This window comes from Marmota flaviventris, chromosome 19, assembly GCF_047511675.1.
Source record: "Marmota flaviventris isolate mMarFla1 chromosome 19, mMarFla1.hap1, whole genome shotgun sequence".
NCBI classification, from domain to species: Eukaryota; Metazoa; Chordata; class Mammalia; order Rodentia; family Sciuridae; genus Marmota; species Marmota flaviventris.
In genome coordinates, this window is record NC_092516.1 from 5601178 (window position 1) to 5622015 (window position 20838).

The window sequence follows — 20838 nt, forward strand, 5'->3', positions numbered from 1 at the left end:
CTTAACCAGCTGAGGTGGGAGGAAGCAGAGGAGCTACATGTTGAAAAGAAGAACCAGGGGCTGGGATGGTGGCTCAGCAGTAGAGCACTCGCCTAGCACAGGCGGGACCCTGGTTGGATCCTCAGCACCACAAAAAAATAAAGGCATTGTGTTGTGTCCATCTACACCTAAAAAATAATATTAGAAAAAAGAAGGATCAGCAGGGAAGAGGGAGACAAGGGCAGGTGCCCACCACATTGGAGCAGAGGGTAGGGGACAAGGGTAGACTCCCTTCATTTGAACACCTTGTTTTCAGTAGCTTGCTTATGACTGAAGTGAATTAGATGGGGGCAGGTGAAGGAGGTGGGCATCCAGAGGTCAGGTTCTTTGAGGCTCCTAGATTACTAGGCACCACCTGGATCTGCAGGGCTTTGGGAGCATGGAGAGTCCAGCCTCCACCTCCACCCCAATACTGCCTTGATTTCCCCAACTGTGTTCAGCTACTGCTTGCCCACCGAGCAGCGAGTGTGTGCTGAGCGCCCCCTAGTGTTTGGGGGTCTCAGTCTGGTTGGTCCAGAGCTCTTCATGAGCACCAAGGAGGAGAGGGGACCAGGGCATCTGGTCATATTAGACCAGAGTCTAATATGACTTTGCCCTGTGGCCCCACCCTCATTCTGCCTTCCTGGGAACACTCAAGTTCCTTCCCCAGGCAGGGACTTTTTGCTTCTATGGTTCTCATCCTGTTGATATCCTCTGATATCTGTCCACCCCTCCTCACCCCTGCCCAGCTCCCAGCAAGTTCTGGTTCCCCACATGCACCAAAGCACACCAGGACAAAAATGGACGGGTCCATCCACTGCTCCTGGAATATGTGTGTACAAGAAAAAGCCTCAAATTAAGTTTGGGGACATAGATTCCTGTTAGATTCCATTTCTAGTTCTCTGTATGTCCTCAGAAAATCTCTTAACTTGCTCTAATCCTCCTTCATGTTCCCCCCATCTTTGGTAGTACAATTCTCTGTGATCTCCAGTGACCCTCAGCCTGGTATAATCCTTTCCAGTTGAATGAATATATATTTTAGAAATATATATTCATATATAGTTTAGAAATGAGAAAAATCTATCCCCTCTCCACACGGGTGCTGCTTGTAGAGTCAAAATCTACAGCCAGGCCAGGAGTGTGGCACGGTGGAGGGGTGCTTGCCTAGCATGTGGCGAGCCCCGGGTTGGATCCCCAGCATCACACACACAAAACACAACCTGCAGCAGCCCTCTTGCTGACAGCGCTCCCTTGTGGCTACAGTTCTTGATTCCACATTTCTCAATCAGCAACTCCCAACCAGCCTAAAAGGAGGGTGTTGTTGGGGCTAAGAAGGGCTGATGGAACCCTCAAAGCAGTCAGGACCCCAGGCCAGGGAGGAAAGTCCCACTGTGTCTGAGGAAAGAAGCCCTGAGCCCACTGCTCTGAGGCCCCCTGGACTTCTGTTTTTAAATAGCAGCTCTGTAGCCTGGGGGTGTAGCTAGTGGTAGAGCATATGCTTAGCATGTGCGAGGCCCTGGGTTTGATCCACAGAGCTGGACAAAAAAAAAAAAAAAAAAAAAACTTGCCAATAATAGCTTTATTAGATATAATTCACATGCTACATAATTCACCCATTTAAGTTATAGAATTCAGTGGTTTCTAGTGTATTGACAGAGTTGTGCAACCGTCACTAATTTTAGAACACTTTCATCATCCAAACATAAACCCTATGCCCACTGGCATTCATCCCCTTATCCTCCAACCCCCATACCCTAGCACCACGAATCCACTTTCTGCCTCTATGGATGTAACTGTTCTAGACAGTCCTTAGAAACAGAATCATAGGACATATGACCTTTTCTGTCCCCCTGCCCCCACTTAACATGTTTTCAAGATTCATCCATGTTGTAGCTTTTTTTTTTTTGGGGGGGTGGGTACCAGGGATTGAATTTGGGGGCACTTACTCACTGAGTCACATTCCCAGCCCTATTTTGTAATTTATTTAAAGACAGGGTCTCACTGAGTTGCTTAGCGCCTTGTTTTTGCTGAGGCTGGCTTTGAATTCTCAATCCTCCTGCCTCAGCCTCCTGAGCCACTGGAATTACAGGTATGCACCTCCGCACCCTGGCCATGTTGTAGCTTTTTTTAAAAAGCTTTTTTTTTTTTTTTTCAGTTGTCAGTGGAGGGGTCCTGGATGCTATTTTCATTTATTTATTTATATGTGGTACTGAAAATCAAACCCAGTGCCTCACACATGCTAAGCAAGCACTCTACAGCTGTGCTACGACTCAGCCCCTTGTTGTAGCTTTTGATTTTGACTGTGGTAAATAATGTGAACATGAACTTGTTGTGAACATGGGCATACAATGGTCCACAAACTAAAAGCAATATATATATATATATATATATATATATATATATATATATATATATATCTCACAAACCCTCATGAAAATAAACAAAACCAAAAAAGAAGAAAAAGGATGATGTGGCAGACAGAATAAGTCCCCCTCAGATGTTCATCCTAACCTTCAGGATATATGGGAATGATATTTCACATGGCAAAGGTGAAGATGCCACCAAGGGCTTTGCCATCAGGAGGTTTTTCTGGGTATCTGGGTGGGCTCAAGGTCATCACAAGTAGGAGGCAAGAAGGTGAGACTTAGGGATAGGAGGACAGAAGCAGAGGTCGAAAGGGTGTACCTTAAAGATGGAAGATGGTGGGAAAAGGCAGGAAAACACCTCCTAGAACTTTCTGGAGGAATGCAGCCCTGCTAATACCTGAATTCAGCCAAACAATAAATTTGGCACTTTTTGCTTTTGTTTCTGGTGATCAAACCCAGGGTCTCATCTTGTGCTATACCAGCTTTCTGCCCTGAGTCACACCCTCAGCCCTACCCCACCTTTGTGGAGACAAGATCTTGCTGTTTCCCATGCTGGCCTTGAACAATCCTCTAACGTTAGCCTCCTGAGTACTTTTGGCTACTCACAGTGGCCCAAACAATGATTTTAGGAGTTGGGAAGAGGTTTTGACTGAGGGATGCACAGAGCCTCAAAGGAGCAGAATCTGGGGACTCCTTATGTTACTGCTGGAAAAGGGACAAGTGATGGAAGGGGGTTAGGGAGGAGGAGTGGTGTCCAGTGATGGTATTTCAGTTTGGGGATAGGACTGGGCTGCACAAGATAAGGAGTGTTTGGATTTGCACTTCTGAGGCATGGGAGAGCACTGGGCTGGGGACACCAATGAAAGAAAGGGCCTTAGCAGAAATGGTGAAGCCACCGAGCTCGGTGGTGCATGCCTGTAATCCCAGCAGCTTGTGAGGCTGAGGCAGGAGGATCATGAGTTCATAGCCAGCCTTAGCAACTTAGCAAGACCATAAGCAACTCAGTGAGACTAAATAAAATAGAAAATAGGGGGGGCTGGGGCTGTAATTCAGTTGCAGGGCGCTTGCCTAGCATGCATGAGGCACTGGGTTCAATCCTCAGTACCATATAAAAGTAAACTAATAAAATAAAAGGCATTCTGACCATCTATAAATACAAAAAAAAAAAAAAATTAAAAATAAGGCTGGGGATGTGGCTCAGTGGTCAAGGGCCCCTGAGTTCAATCCCCAGTACCTGCCCTCCCCACCAAAAAAAAAGAAATGGTGAAGCCATTCCCAGTGTGCCCTCTGGGAACTAGGTTTAGTCAAAAGAATAGGGACATGTGTGCTTCTTCCAGCTGTCATTCATTCCAAGCACTGGAGAAATTGCTCAGTGTATAGTTATGTGGCCCAGTATTGTACGTGTCCCCAAATGTGGTCATTTCCTAAGCAAATTCCCTGTCACCACAAGAAGGCTGTGAACTCTTTGAATGCAGTTTGTCTGCTTTGACCTCTGTCTTGCCAATTTAGGGTTTGTCACCTGTTAAGGCAGGGAGAAGCAGCAAGAACAGGAATTCTCCAAGGCTGGGCAAAGGTTTCCCACCTTCCTCTGCAGAGATGTAAAAATGATATCCATGTCCAGACCCAGAGGGGATGTAGGGAATTTGGTGGGTAGCCCTGACCTTGCTGCCTCTTGCCTTGGTCATTGTGAACCACTTCACTCAGCAGAAGAGGGGACTGTCATACAGCAGGACTCACGGGAGACCAGTGGGACACTCGGTTGAAGGACAAAACATAAGCAGGCACCAAAAACTCAGTAATCAAGGAAACAAATTTTTTTTTTTTTTTTTTTTTTTTGTATCAGGGATTGAATCCGGGGGCACAGAACCACTCAGCCACACCCCCAGCTCTTTTTATTTTTTGAGATAGGGTCTCACTAAGTTGCTGAAGGCCCCTGCTAAGTTGCTGAGTTTGGCTTTGAAATTCTGATCTTCCTGCCTCAGCCTCCTGAGCTGCTGTGATTACAGGCATGCACCACTGTGCCTGGCAAGAGAAACGATTTTTAATACAATCAATTGAAAATATATTTTATTTTTATTTATTTTAAATTTTTTATTATTTGTATTTGGTACCAGGGATTGAATCCAGGGGCGCTTAACCACTGAACCACATATCCAGCCCTTTTTCATATTTTATTTATAGGACAGAGTCTCACTGAATTGCTTAGGGCCTTCCTAAGTTGTTGCCGCTGGCTTTGAACTTGCAATCCTCTTGCCTCAGATACCTGAGCCACTGGGATCCTAGGTGTGTACCACTGTGCCCGGCAAGAATCAAAATTAAAGCAAAAGAAAAAATTCAATAAACAAAATATCTTTTTTTTTTTTGGTGGTGCTGGGGATCAAACCCAGGACTTAATGCATGCTAGGCAAGTGCTCTACCATTGAGCTATATCCCCAACCCAAACTATCATAATTTTTTGGGGGATGCTAGGGATTGAACTCAGAGGCACTCGGCCACTGAGCCACATCCCCAACCCTATTATGTATTTTATTTTGAGAAAGGGTCTCACTGAGTTGCTTAATGCCTCGCTTTTTTTTTTGCTGAGGCTTGCTTTGAACTCGAGATCCTCCTGCCTCAGCCTCCTGAGCCACTGGAATTACAGATGTGTGCCACTATGCCCAGCTCAAACTATCATAATTTTAAGAATGGCTGTATTCCAGGGGTTGGGGTTGTGGCTCATGGTAGAGTGCTTGCCTAGAATGTGTGAGGCACTGGGTTCGATTCACCACATAAAAAATAAATAAATAAAGGGCTACCAACAACTAATAAAAAGGAAAGAAAGGCTATATTCCAGAGCTATGCAAGACTGTATTGAATCCTGAAGGAAAAAGAAAAATCATAATATTGAATCTTCCATTAAGACGTGAGCATTTTGCCCATCATAAATTTTGGGCAGTGATTTTTAAATTTTAATTAATATTTTGGTACTGGGGATTGAACCCAGGAGTGCTTAACCATTGAGCCACATCTCCAGCCCTCTTTTTTTGTTCCTTTGCTTAGGGCCTCACTAAGTTGCTGAGGCTAGCTTTGACCTTGCAATCCTCCAGCCTTAGCCGCCTGTCTCTGGGATTACAGATGTACAACACCTACCTGGTGATTTTGAAAAAAAAAAAAAAAAAGAAGAAGAAAAAAGTGCTGCGTGGTGGCGCTAGCCTGTAATCCCAGTGGCTCAGGAGGCTGACGCAGGAGGATGGAGAGTTCTAAGCCAGCCTCAGCAGAAGCAAGGAGCTAAGCAATTCAGTGAGACCCTGTCTCAAAATAAAATACAGAAAAGGGCTGGGGATGTGGCTTAGTGCCTCTGAGTTCAATCCCTAGTATCCCCACCCCAAATAAAGTTATGAAGAAAGACATGATTTTTTTTGAATGTCAGATTTTTTTTTTTTTTTTTTTGATTCCTAAGTTTTGCTATTTCATTGCATTCCAAGGTGTCTGTGTGGTCTTGGAAACGACTCCCAAGAGAAACAAAAAAAGTAGTCCCGTGTTTCCTTTGTACCTTCAGGCCCTGGAATGCTACCTCTTTGAGTAGAAAGGGCCAAAGTACAGTCCCTGTTCTCTGGGAGACAAAACTGGACCAGGTAGACATTTAGAGATGACTTTAAAGCTACATTTAACATGACAGGAGGGAGCACCCCTGCACATAAGCAAATCTCAGTACAAAACAAGTCCCCAGTCACAGTGTTGGAGGGGTGGTGGGGTATAAAAGGCATGGGCTTAGGAGGTTCTAGTGAGTATTAGTCTTCTTAGCTGCAAAATGGTATAGTAAAGAGACAGTGATGCATCAGAATATCCTGCTCCAAGGGGAGTAAAAGATCAACTTCCCCAGCAGCACCCAGCCCATTCAATACCCCTGAGGTAGATAGAGCTCAAGGATGCTACATTTACTGGCAGCCTGTAATCTCAGCGGTTTGGGAGGCTGGGGCAAGAGGATTGTGAGTTCAAAGCCAGCCTCAGCAACTTAGTGAGGACTTATTTAAAAAATAAATAAAAAATAAAGGGCTGGGGATGTGGTTCAGTGGTTAAGCTTCTGGGTTCAATCCTCGGTATGGCGGGGGTGGGGTGGGGTGGGGAAGGACTGTTACATTGTCAATTAAGCCTCCTAGGGATTCTGGAATCAGTACCCAGAGAAACTGCCTTAACAGGTTGTTTTGAGTACTGGAGAATATGTATGCAAAACTGGCATCTACACAGCGTTGTCAATACGTAATAACAATAATGTTTCCTAATAATAACTGTAACAATTGTTATTAGTAGGAGCATTTCAATTAGGAAGCGCGATTTGGGCGGAACCTGGAAGGCGGATGGGATTGGGAAAGGCGGTGGGCAGGAGTGAGGACATTCCAAGGCAGGCGTGGGCTTCCTGAACCAGGGGAGGGACTGTGGCCGGAAGGTGGGGGGTGGGGGCGGAGGACGGAAACTGGCCGCTACAGTGTCCCCCTCAAGGCACTATGCCATTACCCCCTTGTACAGAGCGCACCCTAGCGGAGGAGCAAGTTCCGTCCATGCTTCACTATGTTGTGTGAAACTGCAGTGTTCCGCCCGCAGAGGAGGAATGTGGGGGGAGACCCGGCAGCAATGATCAGACCTCCGGGCTGCGCTGGCCGCCGCCGTTCTTCCCCCGCTCCCTGCCCCCCAGGCTTCCCAGGGCAGCTGCATCCCAGGTGCCCAGCTCGCTGCCTTCGCGGTCCCCTCCCTGACTCCGGGATTCCTAGGCTCTGGAGCTGTCCGGGCAGCCAGCAGGGCAGGGACGGAGGGGGGAGGCTGGTCGGCCTCCTGAGTCAGCCCCAAGTTACAAGTGGGAAGAGGTGGCTGTGACGCAAGTTTCCAGGGGGCCCTGGGTCGGCTCGGAGAGAGCGCGCCAGAGTGGCTCCACTCCGTGTAGTTGCAATCGTGAAAAAGCGAAAGCCCAAGCACGCATCCCAGGCCGCCTTCCCGCTGCCGCTGCAAGCGGAACCCAATCGCGTCCCCCATCCCCGACCCAGGGCCCTGGTGAGCGTAGACCCTGCATTGGGCAGTCCCCAGCGGACCCCGAGCGGCAAAGACTGGGCTCCCTCACAGAGGCTGGCCTTTTTTTTTTTTGCAATGCTTGCCAACCTGTCAGCTGATGGACCTCATCACCCATAGTGGCGCATGTAGCTGGGCCGCAGCTCGCTCAATTCACGCCGCGTTTCCCCAGCGGGTCCGCAGCCCTGGGCCCCCTGCACCTTCGGGGAGGTCTGCAGACACTGGTTGCAGGCGGCCCCCCGGGGCCCATGCCCCTCTCGCCTCGGCCTTGCGCCGCCCGGGGGACTCTGCAAATAGTCCTTTGTTTACATGCAATTCCTTACTCCGCGGAAGGAGGCCGGGGGAGTGCTGAGTTTTCACCAGCTGTTTCCCGCCTTGAAACAGACATCTGATCAGCTGCAAACACACACACACATACACACGCCCGGGGAGGCAGGCCGGAGAGACCTCCCTCCCGCCCCTCCCGCCCGCCTCCCTCCCCTCGCTGCCGCCGCCGCCGCCGCCAGCATCTGGGACCGGCCGATTCTGCACCTCCGTCCGGCGCTGCCCTTTGATTCGGATTTCCATCTTGCATTCTCCGGCGGACCGCGGGACCCAGCTCGTGCAGAGGAGGGGGGCCGATCGCTATGGAGTATTTCATGGTGCCCACTCAGAAGGTGCCCTCTTTGCAACATTTCAGGAAAACAGAGAAAGAAGTGATAGGAGGACTCTGTAGGTGTGTACTCCTCCTACCCCCACCCCTTCCTACCATTGCAGCCCCTGGCCAGCCCGCCCGGGCGGGCGCGCGTGTGCGCACGCATGGCCCGCGCTGCCGACCCTGCTCTTCTTTCTTAGCCACCGGGGTGGCTGCAGCCCCGTGCCGTGGGCTTGAGCCGCCTGGGGACCTTCCTTTCTCAGAACGTGGGGACCCCGGGCGGCCCCAGCCACTTTTGTCCGCTGCAGGCGGGCGAGTCGCGACGTTTGTAAATTGCAAACAGACCCACGTGGTTCTGCAGCAGTCCCGGCCATGCTTGGTGCTGGTGTCTTTACCCCCTCGCTTCCTCCCCCCTTCTCGCGGCTGCTTCCTTCCTTTCCCTGCTTCCTTGTGCTCTCAGAGCCCCCCTCCAAGGGAACTGGAGGGGTCCCAGGCGCGCGTGGAGCCCGGGCGAGGGCAGCTACAATGCAGCCATGCCGCGGATCCGGACGCGGGGGGGGGGGGCGGGGAGCCGGGTAGTGTGCGTGTTTGCAGAGAGCGGAGTTGCTTCGGGGTCGGGGGCATGCTTGTGTAGGGCTGCGGGGATGGGCGGGCCCAGAGGGGCAGCGCGGCGGGCTGGAGCGCCGCGGCCCTGGACATCTTGATTACTGCTGGGTCGCTCGCTTGCCCGCCCGCGCCCGGGCGCTGTTTACTAGCGAGGCCTGGACGTGACTCTGCAGCCCTCTTGGAGTAGGCGGGCCTGTGCGCGCGTGGCCTCGCGGGAGCTGTAGTTCTCCGCGCGCGGCTGTTGCGGCATTGTGGGACTTGTAGGCACTCTCAGGCCACGCTTTCCCCGCACAAAGCTCAGCCTCTGCTTACAGTAGGGGCGAGACAGGCCAGGTGGGGAGGCCTTTTAGGTACGCGGCACCTGAGGGTGGCCTTGGCTGCGCAAGGCCGCCCCTCTCCGCACGTGAACTTTCCCATCCCAGGATCCTTCCCTCAGCGGTAAACCGAAATCGCTCGCACGGTCACAGCCGAGTGGATGGCCCAGGGTCCTCAGCCTTCCATAGAAGCCGCTTTGCAAGCTTGGCTCTGGCTTGCCCCAGATCTATCCTTTACCAAGGGTGATGGATTCGCTGGCCACTAGTAGTGGAATCGCCCTGGATACGTTAGAATGCACAAGCCTGTAACTCTGATGGCAGGGCCCGGGCATCTGCTTATTGTGGACCCCGAGTGGCCAGCCAGGGGTGCGCGCAGAGATGGGGAGTTTCTCCAGTGCGCACAAGTTTGGGACCTGTAGTCTTTTTCTTGCCGTGCTGCTCCAGAAGCGAAATGGCTCCCCAAAGCTGGAGCCACGTGCTCTGCCGCCCCGGGCAGGCGGGGCGGGGTGTTAGGGAGGAGGAGCCCACATGGTGTATCCCAGGCCGGTGGACTCCACTGCACAGGCACACATCCCGCCTCAGGCCTCCCATCTTTCTCAAGTTCACAGTCAATACCAGTTAATGGGTCTGGTAGCTGGCAGGGCCTCCTTGAAGGGTGGCCTTAGAAAAGGTCCAGCAGTAATAAGTCGCTTTACTAGGGTTTTCTCATTGAGTTGTCATAGTCTTCCTCTGAGACTCCTTGTCTTCTGATTCCTTTGTAAAGATGAGAACACGGAGGCTGGCTAGACCAAGTGGTGGAGGTGGGTCTGCAACACCATCCCAGAGGCCTGCCCTTCCACTTGCTATTGGTAGCTGGGCTGGGCAGTGGAGGTGAGATTGAATTCCAAACTATTGAGAGGACTCCTTTGGCCTCTGATCTGTGCAGTCTTGGGCAGTGAGACCCTCTGACTGCCATGCTTGGGCTTTGGTTGAGACTTCTGGGGCCTATTAAGATTCTGGCTTCACTCCATCTCTGTCCCAAGTCTCCCTTTGAAGGAGGCCAGCAGACCACTAGGAGGTATTAGCCTTGGCAGACCCAGTGCTTGAGGTAGCAGGGCCTGCCTCCTGGTGCACAAGTCCTCAGCCTGACCCTCTTCTAGGCAGTTACCAGCTGTGCACTGGGCCAAGAGTCAAGGCCTCTAAGGTTTGTTCATTTTCACCTGGGGCCACAGGGTGACATGGGAATACTGACCTTCTGGCTGGGTGAATTTGATTCTCTGGGTTGTCTCAGGCTGGAGGACTTCACTTCATCTCTGTCTAGCTGAGCCTTCCCTGCCCCTCTCCTCTGTCTCCCAGGCCAAACGGGGAGAGAGAGGGTTGTAGGGTACAGTGCTGCCTGGAGGTTTTGGACCTGTTGTCTAATGGTCCTTAGCCTTGGAAAAAGGGAACACCTCTGAGAAAGTGTCTGGAAGCTGTTAAAGTGTCATTCAGACTCTGAAGAGCAGGTGGCCTTATCTTTGTAAGCTCTTTAAAAAAGTGCTGGTAAAAAGGGAGTTAGAAGGCTGGGGTTGTGGCTTGGTGGCAGAGCACTTGCCTAGCATGTGTGAGGCACTGGCTTCAATCCTCAGCACCATGTAAAAATAAATAAATAAACAAAGTAAATGCTCCTAATTAAAAAAAAAAGAGGAGGGGCGGGGAGTTAGAGAAAATTAAAGGCTTTGGATTATGGAGTCCCTGATCCTATATTTAGAAACACCAGCTAGATGCTGGAACTGAGGATACAGCAGTGAATAAGACCTGACCACTGGTGCTAAAGGGTCCTTTCGGCCCCTGAGAGAGCCACAGGGTGTTCTGGACACCTGGGTGCAAACCCTGGGAAACAGGGAATCCTATTATCCTCCTATTATGTTCTCTCTCATTTATTTATTTATTCATTCATTCTGGGGATTGAACCCAGGGGTCTACCACTGATCAGCACCCTGATCTCTTGAGAAAGGTCTTGCTAAGTTACCTGCAATTCTTCTGCCTCAGCCTCCTGAGTTGCTGAGATTACAGGTGTCTGCCACCATACTTCTCTCTATCTTCTTTCTTTTTTTTGGTACTGGGGATTGGGTGCCTAACCACTGAGCAACATCCCCAGCCCTTTTTATTTTTTGAGACAGGGTCTTGCTAAATTGCTGAGGGCCTCTCTGAGTTGCTGAGGCTGGCTTTGAACTTGGCGATCCTCCTGCCCCAGCCTCGCCAGTTGCTGGTATTCCAGGCGTGTGCCACCATGCCCAGCTCTCTCTCGTTTACATTTTACCATGACCTTGTGAAATGAGGCAGTATTTCCACGTTTTACAGGTGGGGGAGACAGAGGCTGTATGAGAGACACAGTGGCACAGCTTGTGGTTCCACAGCCAGCAGGTGGCTAGGCTGAAGTTGACACTTGAACCCAATGCAGGGTTCCCTCTGATGGGCTGGAGGAGCTGGAGGGAGGTGAGGTGGGGGCAGAATGTCTGCCTGGAGCAGCTTGGGCATCCTGTGTTCTGGAACCCAGGAGGGTGGCGGACTGGCTGTGGTAGGTTGGAGAGGGGTGTATGGCTAGAGGCAGTGGGACAGAGAAGTAAGAGTGCCCTGGGCATCCTTGGTGGGCAGGTTCTCCCCGCTTCCTGTTTTTTGTGTGGACTTCCTCACCTTTGTGTGGATGTTTAAGTGACTCTGGGATGTATGAGTTGAGGGGATTGTGAAATGAGAGTTTTCAGTGACCAGTTGGAGGTAGGAACTGGGCAGTCAGGTTGAGGGGATAGGAGACACTTGGTCTTAGGCTGGGCAGGAGGAGCACGTACTGGTCAGGAATCTAGGTGTGCAGAGTATACCATTGTCCCTGAACATCTGTTTGGGTTGCTGCCCGTCTTCCCAGATTTCTAAGGATACTGTTGTAGGAGGGATAGCAGCCCTGCCCTTGACACCCAAGCCTGCTGCCCAAATTTTACCCCTTGACTCTTTGGCTGCCCAGTGTCCTGCCTTATTCCTGAAGCTAAGCAGGCCCTGGTCAGCCCCAGCAGACTGGCTGTCAGAGGACAGTGAGGTGAGGGGGAGAAGAAGCCAGAGCTACCTGCTGCCAGTGGCCTCTAGTCCCTTCTCTGCCCACCTGGAGGAGTAGAAGTTGGGGAGGGTAGTGGGACTTTTTTTTTAAATATATTTTTTAGCTGTTGATGTACTTTTATTATTTATTTATTTATATGTGGGTGCTGAGGATCGAACCCAGTGCTTCACACATGCTGGGCAAGCGCTCTGCCCCTGAGCCTCAACCCTACCCGGTAGTGGGACTTTTACCATATGGTTGGTTACTGTGAATGGAGTTTACTTCTGCAACACACAGAAAAAGCTGTAAGGAACTTTCAGGTAGTTGTAGGAAGATCCACTTTATGCAGTGCATATCTCCTGGAAATGACAGTTAACTATCTTTCATCAGTAGGAACCTTGAGTTGGTCAGTATTTAGAAGCCCTGATTGGTCATCATTCCACCAGTCAGCATTCCTGGTTAGATAACACTCCACGAATCAGAACTTCTGGTTAGCAAGTAGTCCATTAAACAGTTCTAAGCTGGTACTTGTGGTGCTGTTCAGATGAGTTATAATTGAGAGTCTTGGTGGCAAATTCAGGTCTACATGAAGAGCCGTAGCTGAGGGGAAGTCTCTTTTCTTGGAGTTAAGCAGCTGGTTCCCAAGTCGGGGCTGGACTGATGGGTTTGGAGGGAGTGGGCAGGATGGGACATTCGGAAGAGCTGGGCTGGTAGCTTCTGGTGCAGAGGAGGGGCTGACATGGGCCATGGCTCTCAGGGTCTCTTCCTTCTGGAATTTTGGGGTTGGGCCTTTCAGGACCAGGGCTCCATGGGTTCCTTTGAGCTCCCCAGTTAGGAGGCATCCTGCGGGGGTAGCATAGAGAGGCTGAGGGTCATGGTGAGACTTGGGCAAGGAGTCACAGGAACATACATTCCACTGCACCCTGCTTCATCCTCTGCCAGGTGCGACCTTAGGCAAGTCACTTCTTGTGGGCCTGGCCCCTCATTGGGGGAGGGCAGGAACACAAGCACTGTTCTTGCAGCTACACCCCTTTTGCTGAGCTGCCCTGGGCTGGGTGTGAACAGTCCATAGAGGGCACCAGCAGCTGGTGGGGTGTCTGCAGGAGCCTGCTGTGCCTTGGTCTGGCTATTTGATCGTGGGCATATCCAGCGCGTAGCCCTCTACATGGATGACTGCTCCCTGTTGGTCAGTGGGGATAATGCAGAGCCTGTTCTGCCCCATAGCTCCTTACCTGCTTGGGTCCCAGCTCCACCACTTGCAGTAACTTGTCCCTTTCCAAGACTCTGTGTCTTCCTCTTTATATGGGAACCATCAGGCCACCTGACTCAGGAAGACTGTGACAATTCAATGAAGAAATGCTAGCAAAGTGTGTCCAGCACATTACATGAAGAATACAGAACATATTTTACTCATTCCTCTATTCTAAGCCCTCCAGGGGCCAGGCTCTGAGGGCACTTGAGCCTCAGCTTCTGCCCTGCTCTTTTTCTTTTTGCAGACACCCTGTCACTCCCATTATGGGGCAGAAAATTGTGAAAAAGGGAGGCACCTTGGCCTGAAGACAGGGAGATGGATGTTCAGCTGTCTGATCTAAAACTGGCTTTCCAGACTCTGGACCCTGAGTGAAGGGGAACGTCATCTGTAAAGGGAGGGATGTGGTTCCCTTCCTAGTGCAGACATTCCCAGGCCCTGTGAAGGGTCTGCACCCTGGGGCTCTGGGTGGGTCCCAGCCCTGGCCTTTGGGCATTGATGTGGGTGGGTGGGGGGCCTTGGCTTGGTGAAGCAGGAAGGGGCTGATTTGCCTCCAGACCCAACAGCAGCTGATGGGGAGCTAACTCCTAGCTGGCCACCCTCTGTTGGGAGAGGAAGCTGAGGCCTAGGAAGGGGAGGGATGTGTCCAGAGGCCCTCAGGGAGCTGAGGTGGGACAAAAGGGGCAGGTTGGGTGGGGCAGAACAGGCCTTGACTGTTTCCATCTGTTCCTCTGTGTTCTCCCCTGGGCTGCTGTGTAGCTCCTTTTCTTTTGGGGATAAGGACAGAGACCAAGTCACAGCAAAGGAGTTAGACCAGGCTCCTCCTTGACCTTGATGAGTGCTCCACAGAGACCTTTCCCTATTCCCCCGTCCCAGGAGCACAAGCTTCCTTGGCTAAGACCTGAAACAGGTCACCCTGGGAGGGCCCCTCAGGAAGAGGCCAGGCTGTGGCTTTGGGTGGGGCTGGCGGCCTCTGCTAGGAGCCCAGCATCTGGAAGCCATCAGGCTGGGGCGGGGTGGGGGAGTTGCAGGGGAGGGCCGGGAAGTGGGGCATGCCTCCTCCAGGCCACACACAGGCCCACCCCTCGGGAGCAGTGGTGCAGGCCCACAGGCTCCCCTGCTGCCTTGCCTCCTCTAGTGCCCGCAGCCTCGCCCCCTTCCTGGCTGCCTTCTCTCTCACCCCACTGGCTACTGCTCCTGCACCAGGCAGTAACGTCGCCCACAGCCTGCGGGGAGTCTCACTTCTCTGGCACAGAGTGGGCCTGCCTTTTGGAGTAGGTGGGCTCTGCGGAGAACTGTCCTAGGGATTGTTGGCTTGGTGTCCCCTCTGTGGAATGAGTGGTACCCATCTTATCTTTTGTGAAGTCTTAGTCTGCGGGGCTGGGGCTGGACTGGGGTGCTAGGGGAGTGTAGCTGGAGACACGGCTATAGGGGTAGGAAGGGAGGAGGAGGAACATTTTCTCAGTCCTGGGGTGGCAAAGGCTGAGTCTGTAGGAGATGGTCCAGATGCACGGCCTGGAGCTCAGACATGTCCCAGCAGTGTCTCTGATTGTGGCCTGGGGTCCACCTGCTCACAATCACAGGGAACAGCCATGGAGGCTACAGGGCCTCACCCAGACCTTGCTAGATACTGGAGCCAGCATCTGGGGGTCTGTAGTATATAAACTCCTGTGTAGTAGTGTGTGTGTGTGTGTGTGTGTGTGTGTGTTGCTGCTCGAGCATAGGGCTTGGCGAGCACTCTACCATTGAGCTACATCCCTACGTAGCCCTTTTTTAAAATTTGATTTTGAGACAGCATCTGGCTAAGTTGCCTTGGCTGGCCTCAAGCTTGTGATCTTCTTGCCTCAGCCTCTGGAATAGCTGGGATTACAGGTGTGTGCTACCTCACCCAGATTCCTGGGTGTTTCTGATACCCAGACGTGTCTGGGAGCCTCTGATCTGGAGGATACCTCTTTCCAGGAAGGAAGCCAGGGAAGGGTTAGGTTTGGAGCAGGCTGCCCTTGCCTGAAGCCAGCTGTCCAGGGAGCACCTCTCTGTCATCTTAGGTGATCTGCTGGGGTGTAGGCATCTGTGTGATCTGGCCTCTTTTTGCAGCAGGGCAGAGATGCAGGTTACACCCAGGGCCCTCAGGAGATGAATTTGAAGATAGGTCCACTGGGGGTGGGGTTCATACTGTACCTAGCCTGAACCTGCCCCGTCCTTCCTTGCAGCCTTGCCAACATTCCACTGACCCCCGAGACCCAGCGGGACCAGGAGCGGCGAATTCGGCGAGAGATTGCCAACAGCAACGAACGGAGGCGCATGCAGAGCATCAACGCAGGCTTCCAGTCCCTCAAGACCCTCATCCCCCACACAGATGGAGAGAAGCTCAGCAAGGTGAGCAGGGAGGGCTTCCTGGAGTCAGTGCAGGCTGTGGTTGGGAAGGGAAGTGGGCTTGGGCAAATACCACAGCGACTTTGTTCCTTCTTGCCTTCAGGCAGCTATTCTCCAGCAGACAGCAGAGTACATCTTCTCCCTGGAGCAGGAGAAGACCAGGCTCCTGCAGCAGAACACACAGCTCAAGCGCTTCATTCAGGTACCCAGAGGGGGCCTCCTTTTCTCAGCACCCTCCTCCTGGCTCCCTCACCTCAGCATGGGCAGGCCTGGACCCAACCACTGGCCTGGGATGCAGATGCAGCAGCAGGTCCCATCTTGTCCACCAACCTGCCTACTTCACACACTTGCCTTCCTGCCAGGGCCTCAGTTTCCCGTTTTGTGTGGTGGAGTGGACTCTGGAAGGCATTTGGCCAGTTTGTTGGATTTGCAAAATGGGCTCCCTAGGTGGGTCCATCTCTGTTGGGCAGCTCCATGGGGTTTGCAGTGGAGCCCATCTCCATGGTGGTGTTCGTGGTATGGGGGTGTCAGCACACTCACCAACCCCTTGGGGTCCCTAGGAGCTGAGTGGCTCATCTCCGAAGCGGCGGCGGGCAGAGGACAAGGACGAGGGCATTGGCTCCCCGGACATCTGGGAGGATGAGAAGGCGGAGGACCTGCGGCGGGAGATGATTGAGCTGCGGCAGCAGCTGGACAAGGAGCGCTCAGTGCGCATGATGCTGGAGGAGCAGGTGAGGCAGTGCCCTCTGCCGGCCGGGCGCGGTGCCGCGGGCGCGGAGAATGGATTCTGTGGTCTCTTCTGCCCTGGCGCCTTCCGTTTAGCAGGTATTTACGGGCGCACCTGCTTTGTGCCAGTCTTAGGAATGGAGAACAGCCAGACAGGGCCCTACCCTCCAGAGCCACCTTTTGCGTGGGGGCGAGGGGAATCAGTCATAGTCTGGAACCGAGGGCTGGGGTATACATCAGTGACAGCACATGTGTTTAGCATATAAAGCTCTGGGTTCAGACCCAGCGCCAAAACCAAAACCAAAAAAAAAAAAAAAAAGAGAAGAGCTGTGCCATCAGGAGGGGATTGACCTACTTCTCCAGGGGTACTCCCCGGTTCTACATGGAAACCAGCTAACCAGACACAGAAAGGAGAAGGGTGCTCCAGGTGGAGGGAAGGCCCAAGGGCTGGAGGGGGAAGAGGCCTGGTGGGGCTCTGGTGAGGACTTTGGTCCTCACGCTGAGGAGGGCCAGGGTTTTGGGTTGGGGCATGCTCTGTGCTTGGGCTTGAGGGTTTAGTGAATGGCTTGCTTTGCTGCTGGTTTGGCCTGCTCTTGACTGCTGTGCGCTCCACCTGCAGGTGCGCTCGCTTGAGGCCCACATGTACCCGGAAAAGCTCAAGGTGATCGCCCAGCAGGTGCAGCTGCAGCAGCAGCAGGAGCAGGTGCGGCTGCTGCACCAGGAGAAGTTGGAGCGGGAACAGCAGCACCTGCGGACCCAGGTGAGCAGGAGGCTCTGGGAGGGGCCCCCTGAAAACTGCCCTGGGGTTCCACTATCTTCTTCAAGGGCATTCCCCCCACACCCAGTAACTTATAGACCCCCACTAGAGCCCACACCACCTTGCCATAGTGCCACGCCAGGGACCACATAGATCTTGGGGGGGGGGGGCAAATAAGAACCAAACTACAGGATCCCCCATGAGTAAGGGAGGGTGATGGGCTGGAAGGGCCTTTGGAGAGACTGAGGGCTTCTGTTTTGCAGCTCTTGCCCCCTCCGGCCCCTACGCACCACCCCACAGTGATTGTGCCAGCACCAGCCCCCCCCCACTCCCACCACATCAATGTTGTCACCATGGGCCCCTCCTCAGTCATCAACTCTGTGTCCACTTCCCGGCAAAATCTGGACACCATTGTGCAGGTACTTGGGCTTGGGGAAGGGGCAGCTTGTGGGGGGGACTCTGGGAAGAGACTTTTTAGGGGAGTTAGAAAAAATGGAAGAGGAGCCAGAGGGCCTTGGGTTGGGTGAAGTCTGGATGCCCCTGGGGAGGTCTCCTCCCTGTGTCTCTGGGGACAGAGAACTAGAGAGTGGCCGGGCAAAAGAACTGTGTTCTTTTCCTTGTCGTGGGTTTTGCTGAGAGGCTCCTTTAAGCTCAGAGCCTCCTGGTTACCAAGCTCCTGCAGTTTTTGAGTTGATCCAGAACTTTGTCTCACCTCCATTTCCCAGAACTTGGGATAGAGGTGGAGGTGGCAATGGCTGGGTGGGTTGTCCTCACACCTTTTATAAGTCTGTGGGCAGCATAAGGAAATTAGTTAATTAATAATGAAATAATCTAAAAAAGCCCAAACAGGAAAAAACCCTTCTGTCCCCCCAGACCTTTAGTTGCCCATAAACCCAGCACACTGAATAATGCAATAGTACCAAAGGCCTTTAATGAGCTAGCAGGCAGACTTTAGAATGCATAAATATGTGAGAGATGCTCATTTCTGGGCAGCACTGGGACTATGGGTTCTGGGAAGGGGTTCTTCAACTTAACGGAGGTGGGGGTTTCTAAAGTTTGTTCCTCCTGGACTCTGGCAGCACTCCCCTCTGCCAGGTTTATTTCTGGACAGTTCTGGGGTATGTGTTTTGGGGGAGGTCATGGCTGGCTGAGGTCGCCCTTGTCTCCTGGCTGGCTGGCATCTCCAGCAGAGCTTCTTCAGTGGCCTGTTTCTGCACAGGCAATCCAGCACATCGAGGGCACCCAGGAGAAGCAGGAGCTGGAGGAGGAGCAGCGGCGAGCGGTCATTGTGAAGCCAGTCCGCAGCTGCCCGGAGGCCCATACCTCCGACACAGCCTCCGATTCGGAGGCCTCAGACAGTGATGCCATGGACCAGAGCCGGGAGGAGCCGTTAGGGGATGGGGAGCTTCCCTGACCACCCCCAGCCCTCCTCTCCCTTGTGGGGGCTGGAGGGGGCCGGGGCAGCAACAGGGAGAAATGTGGGTGAATGAGTGAGAAATTTTTACAAAATTATGATGTCATTTGGGTCTCTTTTATGACCTCTTTTTTCAATACTGTAAATCAACCTTTGAATGACGCCACCCAAGCCAAGGTCCCGGGGCTGGGGTGGTGCAGAGCGTGTGGGAGCATTGGGACCCCAGGGTTGGGCCTCGGCCCTGGGGGCTGGGGGACGCTGACACTGAGGTGCCTGGCCTCTCTCCGCCAAAAAACATTTTTTCATTTGAACGTGTTTTTAAGAACAGGGAAAATCAAACGAAACCCCAAGGTATTTCCTCCCTCCCCAGAGCCTGTCAGTCTCAATCCTTCCCTCTGTTTGGTTTTCATATTTCTTCCTTAAGCACTTACATGGGTTGGGGGTCAGACTGGGTCGGGCTTTCTGGGGGCCCGGGGGTCTGTGTTGCTTCTTGGTTGGGGTTTGCTGCTGCCCTTCTCCCTTCCCCCTCCCCATCTCAGCACCAGGACTCTCCATCCCCCAGCCCACCTCTCCCTCCAGGTCCCATCCTCAACCCCAGAATGTCTTTGTCTCTCTCTCTTTGTTTTGTTTGTTGTTGGTTTTATTTTGGTTTAGGTTTTGTTTTTGTTTTTGTTTTTTTTTAAACAATTTTGAGGTTTTTGTGTCCAAGGAGAAGCTATTATATTTTGTTAAAAAGTGGGGGAAAAACCAAGAGGCCACTGTGCCTTTGTAAAGAAACAAATAAAGTTTGTACTTTGTTTTTTAGATTCTGTGTCTCTTGGGGTGCACTGTCTTGAGGACCTAGACAAGGCTACCTGACCAGTAGTAGGACCCCCAACTCCAGAGGGGACTGTGGAACATAATACCCACATTGCGTGTGGGTTGTGATGAGAAATTGGGATCCCCATATTCCCTGGGTATTCTGCAAAGATGGAGGGTGGTGTTGTGGGTAAGGGGAAAGAGCAAATGAGCCACAGTTTCCTAACTTCTGGAGAAGAACACGGGTGTTCAGGGGTCCTAATTCCTAGGCTTGTGTAATTCCATTGAACCGCAGTCTCTTCATCTGTAGAAGGGAATGGAACATGCTCTTATGGTGTGGTGTGTGCCCAGATCCTAGCCTTGGTCTGCCAGTACTAGCGTTCTGCCTCAGACAAGCCACCTCCTCTAAGTCTGTTTCCTTTTTGAAATTAGAGGTAATGATATCCCAAGGGCTTTATATATTGACAACGTTACACAACCTACCAAGTTCCCAAACTCCAAAACTCCAGAAGTAATCCATTATCTGTTAAGTGGTCACTTCCCATTCCCTCTCCTCCCGGCCCCTGCAGCACCAGTCTCAAGATTTTTAGTTTTGTGGTGCTGAGGCTTAAACGCAGGGGCATTACCATAAGATACATAAAGATACATCTGTAACCTTGTTTATTTGTGTTTTGAGACAGGGTCTCCTAAATTGCTCAGGTTAGCCTCCCACTTGCTGTCCTGCCTCAACCTCCCAGAGAGCTGGGATTATAGGCGTGCGCTACTGCTCCCAGCTTCGTTTTAGTTAAAAAAAAAATTAAAAGTATAATTACATTCGGTAAAATTAACATTTTAGGTTTTGGTTTTGCGAGTTCTGACAAGTGGCGTTCAGTTGGGTGACCGTCATCAAGATGTGGATTGGTCGCTCATCCCCAGGGTTCCCCCAGGCCCCTCTGACCAACACAGCGGGGCACCCCCTCTGATCTATTCTCTACTGGTACAGTTTTGTCTTTTCCAAAAATGACATATAAAGAGAAATATACAGTATGTAGGCTTTTGAGCCTGGCTTCCTGCACTCTTTTTGACTGTATTCAGCCTAGTTTATATGAAGTAGGAGCGCCCCTGAGGGATGGGGCTTAGCTGGGACCTGGGCGGGCACGCCCCTTCCTAAGGCTGGTGGAGAGACCTTTTCCAGCCAGGTGTGAGGCAGCAGGCCCAATGGGTCCACGCAGCTCCTGAGAGGACCAACAGAGGGCGCTGTGGGCCCAGGATGCCCCGACCGGGCCAGGACGGAGGCTCCGCCTCCTTCCGGTCCCTGTGGGCCGCTCCATAGGCAGGAGGCGGGGCTTGGGGCGGGGTCAATGAAATTCCTCCCCGACCAGTCGCCGCGCGTCCCAGCAGGCAACGGAAGTCGAGGGCGCGGTTGAGGCCCCGCCCTTTCCCGGAATAGCTCCTCCCCGACCCCGCCAACGCGCACGCCTTTGACGCCGGAGCAGGGTTTCCTGAGCGCGTTCCTGC

The 20838-nt window shown here is 52.5% G+C and overlaps 1 protein-coding gene across 4 annotated transcripts in view; it reads left to right on the forward strand.

Moving 5' to 3' along the window:
- Positions 1-19347, forward strand: part of Tfap4 (transcription factor AP-4) — a 39614-nt gene extending 20267 nt beyond the window's left edge. The window contains exons 1-7 of one of the 4 annotated variants that reach the window (XM_027940870.2): positions 7783-8139; positions 15484-15649; positions 15750-15848; positions 16207-16377; positions 16992-17132; positions 17393-17548; positions 18349-19347. In XM_027940870.2, coding sequence (XP_027796671.1) covers positions 8051-8139; positions 15484-15649; positions 15750-15848; positions 16207-16377; positions 16992-17132; positions 17393-17548; positions 18349-18543 — 1017 coding nt within the window. In that variant the 5' untranslated portion in view covers positions 7783-8050 and the 3' untranslated portion in view covers positions 18544-19347. Of the gene's footprint in view, positions 1-7782; positions 8140-14529; positions 14552-14685; positions 15146-15483; positions 15650-15749; positions 15849-16206; positions 16378-16991; positions 17133-17392; positions 17549-18348 lie in introns of those variants that run through there. The other 3 variants (XM_027940871.2, XM_071605350.1, XM_071605351.1) reach the window with 3 other exon arrangements.
- Positions 19348-20838: the final 1491 nt, after the last annotated feature.